Source organism: Corvus brachyrhynchos, unplaced genomic scaffold, assembly GCF_000691975.1.
Source record: "Corvus brachyrhynchos isolate BGI_N302 unplaced genomic scaffold, ASM69197v1 scaffold787, whole genome shotgun sequence".
NCBI classification, from domain to species: domain Eukaryota; kingdom Metazoa; phylum Chordata; class Aves; order Passeriformes; family Corvidae; genus Corvus; species Corvus brachyrhynchos.
In genome coordinates this window covers 407,135-415,153 of record NW_008239142.1, presented here as the reverse complement: position 1 = coordinate 415,153, position 8,019 = coordinate 407,135, and the positions used below count along the sequence as shown (strand labels likewise).

The following is an 8,019-nucleotide window of genomic DNA, read 5'->3' as shown; positions in this document are numbered from 1 at the left end:
GATAGGGGGGCAGGGGAGGAGGAGGGGAAGGTGGGAAAGGGTGGGGGAGCTCCCATGACCTCCCTCCCTTCCCTCAGCAACCTTCCCTTCCTCACCTCGTCTTCCTCCCGTGCCTCCCCTCACCTGTAGTACCCTGAGGTGATGGAGGAGATGGATTCCCAGGACATCAAAGAGCTGCAGCAGGAGGTGATGGAGGAGCTGGGAATCTCTATGGAGGAGCTGCAGGAGATCATCGACAAAGAAGTGGAGAATTCCGAGTGGGTGAGGCAGCGGAAGCAGCAGCTGGAGGAGCTGGAGCAGTGCATGAGGCACAAGGAGGAGGAGGTGGCCCACGTCGACCAGCTCATTGACGATGCCATGAGGTGCGTGAGCCTGGGGCGAGCCGGGAATTCCGAGGAGGGGGATTTGGGGGCAGGGAGGGTCTTCCCATTCCCTTCAGGGCAGAGCCACGGTGTGCGTGGTTCATGAGGGACACTGACAACTACACCCCTACCACCTGAGGCTTGAAGCCCTTCCTGTGGCCACTTCCCCTCAGCTGCCTGTGGCCGGGCGTGGCTCCTGGCTATCGCTGCAGGATTCAGGAGGCACAGCTGTTTTCCCTCCTGCAGGGCCATCAACAAGTGCGAGACGCTGGCCAAGGAATTGTATTCCATGATCGGCCTCCAGTACCGGGAGAGCAGCTCCGAGGACGAGGCGCCGGCGGCCGCCGAGGTCATCGAGATCCCGGACGAGGAGGACGACGACGTCATGAGCGTGGACTCGGGCTGGAAGCGCAGTTCAGTGTCCCCAGCTGTGCCAGGGGAGGGATTGGGATGAGGGGAGCACCTGCCAGATGCTGTTGGCATCCCAGGATTCCTGGAGTCCCAAACTGGGGTTTCACCTTTGTCCCACCTGTCTCGCTGTTGTCCCCATCGAGTGATGCCGCGTTAGGAAGGATGGCTGAGGGGAAAGCTTTGTTGGGGTGGGTTTCCTGGCGGGGATTTGGGGTGGGTGCTTTTTCCTGTTCCCTTTTCTTTCTGTGGTTTAATTAGGATGGGTTTTTTCGCACCTAAACCGCTGTTTTCTCTTCGCTCACAGGCAGCAGCAGTCCCAGAATCTCCAGAGATCAGAGTCTGGTGAGTGAGGAGGCCCTGGCTAGAGATGATTCCTCACGTGGGGTTTTCCTGGGAGACAACGTTGTGTTTGGTGCTAAAAACCCCTAAGTTTTCCCGTGTTTCCCTTCTCTTTCCTCCAGCTGCGGGAAGCCATGGTTGCCATGAGGAAATCTGCCCGGGACGTTGCGAAATTCATGGATGCTGTCAGCAAGAAAACGAGCTTGCAGGAAGCACAGAAAGGTGTGGGAGCTCCCAAAATAGGAGAACAATGATCCCCTTTCCCTGCTGGAAAGCTCCATTGATATTCCTTGATTCTGAATTGCCGTTTTAATTTGGAGCATATTGATTCCACATTTGTGATTTTCATGGAGCTGTCTCCATCCAGAACAAGGGAGGCACCTGGGCTGCCTGAGGGGAAGGAAAGCAGGAATTCTCCTTCCAGAACATGTGCAAAGGGGGGCTTTGGGTGATTTGGAACTGACTTTCTGCTGTTGTTCCTTGGCAGATGTACAACCCCCTCAGGAATCTCCTGGCGCTGCCCAGCCCGTCATTGTCCCTGCAGCCCCTGAGAATGACCTCAACACTGATGGGGACCTCAAAGTGGGCATGAGGATTTTGGGGAAAAAAAGAACCAAAACGTGGCACAAGGGGACGTTGATTGCCATCCAGACGGTCGGTATGTGCCAGGCACGGGGCTTTCCTGGGATTTTGGGTGGGAAACCTGGATTAAAGGGTGTCAGAGCACCTGCTATCACCTGGAAGGGATTGTGGGAACAACACACCTCCACTGCTTCACTCTCCAAATTAATTCCTGCAAGGCTTTTAAATGACTTCTGAGTTAATTCTGAATAAACCATCTCAGAGCGACCCAGAGCGTTGGGATTCTGCTGTGAAATCCACGTGGCTTTTGTTTGTTTTCCCCTTTATTTATCTCCCCTTTGCCTTAAAATGTCTTTCCAGGTGCTGGCAAGAAATACAAGGTGAAGTTTGATAATAAAGGAAAGAGTTTGCTCTCGGGCAACCACATTGCCTACGATTACCACCCCTCTGCCGAGAGGCACCACGTGGGCAGGAGGGTGGTGGCCAGGTACAAGGATGGCAATCAGATGTGGCTCTATGCTGGCATCGTGGCTGAGACCCCCAACGTCAAGAATAAAGACAGGTATTCCTTATTTCCCATGGTCACCTGCCCCCTTCTCTGGTTTTTTTTTGTTTTTTTACTTTTTTCAGGCCAAAAAAACAAAAGGTTTCTTTGAATACCCTTGAGGTGCTGAATTGTGCCCTCCCCAGGAAGGCGATTCTGACTTTCTTCATCTTTCTTATCTCTGAAACTCAGGGTGTGGAGCTTCCATTCTTGCTCGTGGCCATGAGTCAGGAATTAGATCTGCTAATTGATTCAAATTATCAGCCAAATGTGGAGTCTGGGCTCCTTGAGGCATAAAACAGTGGGAGGAAATAGGAGCCCTGGGAGGGTAGAGTGGCAGCGGTGTTGCCAAAGCAGTTGAGGAGGAGAAAGAGCAGGTTTGGAGCAGCTTTTTTTGGGAATAAGGAAGGGGCAGGGCTGCTCTGGTGTATTAAGATAAAGGCTTGTGGTCTTCCTGAAGAGATTGATAAAGGATTGAATCTCCCTGGATCTGCTGTAAATTGTGCTGGATTTTATCTGATCCGTGTTTAATAACTGAAAATGATGAAATAACTGAAAATTTGATGCTCAAATCGCAAATTTTCTCTTGGTTGTGATGCTGATCCTTCATCCTGCAGCTTTTGTACAGCTCCAGGGCCTGGAGTCGTCACTCAGAGGCACTGAGTGGGTGCCTTATCCATCTTCCCTGCAGAAACCAGGAGCAATCCAGCATTTTCCCTTCCTTTATCTCCCTTTCCTGAGGCACAGAGGGGATTCAAAGCAGAGGGAAAGGGCCTGGGTGGGAATTGCACTACTGAGAAGCATTTGAGCATCCATGGGGAGACACAGGGAGAGTCTGGGGCTCTTCATCCAGGACTGGGATGTCTCCAGGAGCAGCAGGAGAGGTTCTCCACTTCCATTCCTTGATGCGAAGCTTGTGTTCTCTTCAACTCCCATTCCTAATTCCCGTTGGGTTTTTCCAGGTTCCTGATCTTCTTCGACGACGGCTACGCGTCGTACGTGAAGGAGTGGGAGCTGTACCCGGTCTGCCGGCCACGTGAGTGATCCCTGTCCCTGCTGGCCTGCAGAGGTTTTGGGTCTTTGGAAGAGCCTGGGTGCAAAAACGGGTGTGTCCCTTTTGGTGCTGAGCCTGAAGACATCTGAAATCCTGGTTTATTGCCAGGGTGGGTTCAGGATGTCCCACCACCAACATTCCGGCCCTGGGGATACAACCCCTTGATTGACTTTATGTAAAAATCCACCTGGGATATCCTAAAAAAAAAACCAACCAAAAAGAATTAAATGTTTTTTTCTGGTTTTTGTCCTCTTCCCTTTCTCCCACGTGTCCCGTTCCAAACAGTGAAAAAAGCCTGGGAAGACATTGAGGATGTTTCCTGCCGGGATTTCATCGAGGAATACATCACTGCCTACCCCAACCGGCCCATGGTGCTGCTGAAGAATGGGCAGCTGATCAAAACTGAGTGGGAAGGGACCTGGTGGAAATCCAGAGTGGAAGAAGTGGATGGAAGTCTGGTCAAAATCCTTTTCCTGGTAGGAATTCCCCTTCTCTCGTTAGGATTAAATTTGAGGCTGGGGATTTGGTCAGCTCCTTGCTAATCATGGAAACCTTGAGGTGGGAAGAAGCTCTGAGATCTCGCATCCTAAGGCCCTGAACCATGTGCCCAAGTGCCACATCCACAGGGATTTTGGACAATTCCAAGGATTGGTGACTCCACCACTGCCCTGGTCAGCCTGCCAGGACGTGAACACCCTTCCCACGAAGAAATGCTCCCTAATACCCAATTAAGAAATTCCAACATAAATAACTGAGTGGTTCTGCTGCTTGTCAATACTCACTGTTTTCTCCTTGTGTGCTCTCTCTGTGTCTCACCTCAGGAAGCTCTACCCACGGGGACTGTGAGCGTTCCCTTCTCGTTCCCTCAGGAGGATAAACGTTGTGAGTGGATTTACCGAGGTTCCACACGCCTCGAGCCCATGTTCAGCATGAAAACTTCCACAGCTTCTACCCAGGAAAAGAAGCAAAGTGGGCAAACCAGGACTCGTCCCAATGTTGGTTGGTGGCATCTTTTGGTTTCGTGTAGATCCTGGGATTTAAGTGGAGGGTGGTTTGGGTTTGGTGGGTTTTTTAGCAGAATTCCTGGAGATTTCAGATTTCCAGGTTTTGGTTTGTTTGGTTTTTTATTTTTTCCCTTCTCACAGGAGATTTCAGATTTCCAATGGGTCTTTTCCCATGGCACAGGACATTTAGATTTCCAGTTTTTTTTTTTTTCCTCTGGCATAGGACGTTTAGATTTCCAGTGGGATTTTTCTCCTGGAATAATGCCACAAAACCAAACTGCACTTGGGTGAAGCTGTCAGAACTTTTGGAGGAGTTGCCGTGTTCCGAGCTCGGTGATGCCCCACCGTTAATCCCAAATCCCTCCGTTTCGCTTCCTTCCAGGCACACGTCAGTGTTGTGGAGCCCGTACAGCCAACTTTAGATAAACATCAGGGATTTTTCCCATTGACTCTTTGGTTTTTCACCTTCCCCACCAGGTGCTGTGAGGAGCAAGGGCCCTGTGGTCCAGTACACCCAGGATTTAGCAGGAGCTGGTCCCCAGTACAAGACTCCGGAGCAGCCTCCAGCTGCCCGCCCTGCCTCTCCTCAGCCTGCAGAGATGGAGTAAGTACCCGAGTCACCTCCAGCACCTTCCACCTCTTTGCTTCTCTCCAGCGCTCAGCTCTCTCAGGCACCACCTTTTCTGTGCAGAGGAATCCTCAGGTGCACGTTTCCTTCATGGCTTTAGTCATGATTTTGGGGGAAATCTTTTACTTAAAGCTGCTGGATGAATAACTGGGGGCGGGAGCTGAGAGCCAACACTCCCCCAGCCAAATATTCCTCCTCAGGGCTAAAGCTTCGCATTTGCCTTTCCAAATTAGACCTTTGCTCCTTCTCTTCCCAAAATCTGAATTGCTCCCTCGTGTCACGATCCAGGCACTGGCCCCCGGCTGCCTTGTGTCCCTCCACTTGGACTGACCTGCTCGCTGACCTCGCTGGGAATTCGGGATCAGTGGTCGGTCCCGGTGGGCACGGAGCAATCCACGGCCAAGCCGCTGCCAGGGGCCCAAGGGGGACATTCCCGGAGCCGCAGGCTGAAGGAGGCCTGGAGGAAGGAGGAACTCAGCTCGGTGATGAAGGGAGCATGTTGGAGGACACCAGGGAACCTGGCAATGTGCTCGGGGACTTTTTAGCAGAGGGAGAAGCTCTCCCGGTTCATTTTTGCCAGCACTGTGGATTTCCCGTCCGGGTTTACGGCCGCCTGGCCCCGTGCCAGCACGTCTTCTGCTGTGACTGTGCCCTGCTGGTGGGGCACGAGGGAGGCGGGACGTGTCCCAGGTGTGAGCAGCCCGTGCAGGAGGTCAACCTTTACTCCCCACAGGCTTTCCAGGTGTAGCAGCAGCTCAAACCCCACCTGCCTCAGCTGGAAGTCTCCTCGGGGAGGGGCTCCTCTGCGAGCAGCAGTGCAATATAAACCCAATTTACCCCTGGAAACGCTCCCTCTGTGCTGGTCTGACCAGGGTTTGGGAGTGGAAACCACAACAACGTCACCTTTTCCATAACGCCAAAGAAAATCCTGGATGCTGAAGGAGCTCCTGGAATGCACAGCTGGGCCCCCACCCCTGCAGGCCCCCCACGTGCTGGGAAGAGCCAGGCTGGGACTGGGACGCTCTGGGACCGTGGGCACTGTGTCACGACACCAAGACAACCAAGCTGAACCTGCAGCCCTGTCATCATCACCGAATCCTTTCCCATTCAGGCCTTGCAGTGGTCACAAGGAATTTTCTCCCCATGGAGGGCTTGGCTTTAGGACGTGGTTTTTGTGCAGCTGCTTCCCTGCCCTTAAATCCGAACTGCTCCTGAACGGGGACAGGAAGCAGCAGCAGGCCCGGCCGTGGCCGTGTCCCCTGCTGGTCCCAGGGATTCTGCGGGGTTCAAACGCTTGGATTTCACATTATTAAAACTAAGAACAGTCTCCTCACTCTGGTGTTTTGTTTCCTCTGAGGAAAGCCTGGGTCTCTTCCCCCCCCACCACCACCCTTTCAAGTTTTTCTCGGTGTCGTCACCACTTCTGACTGCTTTAAGCCCATTTTTCCTCTTGCTCTTAATTTTGAGATGTGTTTGAACACTTTGCTTTCAGGCAGCTGTTGGCAGAAGCCCTCATCCCTTCCTGCTCTCCTTGTCTCCTCCCTTTCTCCCCAATAACTTCACTGTTTTTCCTCTTCAGCGGCTGGTTTGGGGTGGTTTTCTGTTTTATTGGTGTAAATGGGTTGAAAACCTCCTGGAATGGTTTGGAAACTTGGGAGTTGATTGAAATGGGTTGAGAACCTGTTTTTTTGGAGCCCTTACTAGCTCTTTCATCAGGGATGTTATTACATTCCCTTGCACAATCTTATCTTGTTCCTTAGTCCTTGCAAGAGAATCCTCTGGATTTGTTCCTCCCACTCAGGCCTGTTTGAGCCTCTGGAAACTCTGGTTTCTGCTCATCCAGGGCTTTCTTCATGGCCTGGTTTGTCCAGCTTCCCAGGATGAAAGCCTTGGGCCAAACTTGTTAACCCTTTTCTTATTTCAAAATCAGAAGTCACTTGTAGCCGAGTTCTGAAATTCGGAGTGGTTCTGGCATTGCTGTAGCAGAAATAGCCGGAAATGGGCTGATTTTCACACTTCTTAGGAAAAAAAGCCACTGCTGGGATTCTCCTGGGTTTCTGAATTCTGTGGGGCAGCGTTATTTTGATTCCCACCAGTTGCTTTTCCCATGTTCCAAATCAGCTCCTTCTTCCCTCCCGCAGATGCTCCGACAACCAGCTGGCCCAGGGCAGAAAGCAGGTGGCCAAGAAAAGCACTTCCTTCCGTCCTGGCTCCGTGGGCTCCGGGCACTCGTCCCCATCCTCCCCCGTCCTCAGCGATGCCCCAGCAGCCGGGAGGGCCCTGCCGGCCCCGCAGCACCGGTGAGCAGAGCTCTGGTTGGGACACATCCACGGCTCTTCCCGAGTCTGGGGTGTTGGGGTCTGTGTGTGCTGGTAGGTTCCTGGTGGGGATTGAGCAGCTCAGATCATGGACCGGTGGAATCACTGAGGTTGCAAAAGCCTCTGAGTTCATGGAGTCCTCCCAGCACTGCCAGGGCCAGCGCCGAGCCACGTCCCCAAGTGCCACATCCGCGGGTGCTTTGAGCACTTACAGCGATGGTGACTTCACCACCTCCCTGGGCAGCCCCTTCCAATGCCTGCCCACCACCCAGCTCCTGCTGGTCACTCTGTGGCCGCTCTAAGCCAGCTGCTTGTTGCCCATCAGGGCTCACCTTTGCTCATATCCAGCCTCTATCCTCCGCACTACCCTTCCTTAACTCCTCCCAGGAGTGGGGGGCAGCTGGAGGCTCTCAGCTTTAAAGCTGCTCCTCAGGAGTTCAGCTCTGCCCAGGGGAGCTGAAGCTCCAGGCACAGTGGCTGTCAGCAGTCAGGATGAGGGAGAGGATAAAAAGTAGCAAGGAGGTTTGCCAAACAGGATAATCCAAGTTTATTGGAGGCAACCCCCAGGAGACAGGCCTCCAGCAGCTCCACGGAAACTCTTAGAAAGGGAGGTGGTACAATGGGGATGGCTTAACTGGGGGCCAATAGAAATCTCTAAGGGAGGGCTATGGATGAGGATAGACATTTCCTTGGGCCAATAGCCCCAAGGGGAGGAGGGAAAGGGATCACATGCCCCAATGGGGCATCGAGGTTTAGGGGATTTCCAAAGGGGGAGGT

The 8,019-nt window shown here is 52.9% G+C and overlaps 1 protein-coding gene across 2 annotated transcripts in view; it reads left to right on the top strand.

The window, feature by feature from the left end:
* Positions 1–72: 72 nt before the first annotated feature.
* Positions 73–8,019, top strand: part of SETDB1 (SET domain bifurcated 1) — a 15,003-nt gene continuing 7,056 nt past the window's right edge. The window contains exons 1-11 of one of the 2 annotated variants that reach the window (XM_017740078.1): positions 73–362; positions 609–775; positions 1,078–1,115; positions 1,235–1,334; positions 1,600–1,770; positions 2,055–2,256; positions 3,201–3,274; positions 3,578–3,768; positions 4,114–4,291; positions 4,774–4,900; positions 7,066–7,224. In XM_017740078.1, the coding sequence (XP_017595567.1) occupies positions 142–362; positions 609–775; positions 1,078–1,115; positions 1,235–1,334; positions 1,600–1,770; positions 2,055–2,256; positions 3,201–3,274; positions 3,578–3,768; positions 4,114–4,291; positions 4,774–4,900; positions 7,066–7,224 (1,628 nt within the window). In that variant the 5' untranslated portion in view covers positions 73–141. Of the gene's footprint in view, positions 363–608; positions 776–1,077; positions 1,116–1,234; positions 1,335–1,599; positions 1,771–2,054; positions 2,257–3,200; positions 3,275–3,577; positions 3,769–4,113; positions 4,292–4,773; positions 4,901–5,212; positions 6,258–7,065; positions 7,225–8,019 lie in introns of those variants that run through there. The other variant, XM_017740079.1, reaches the window with a different exon arrangement.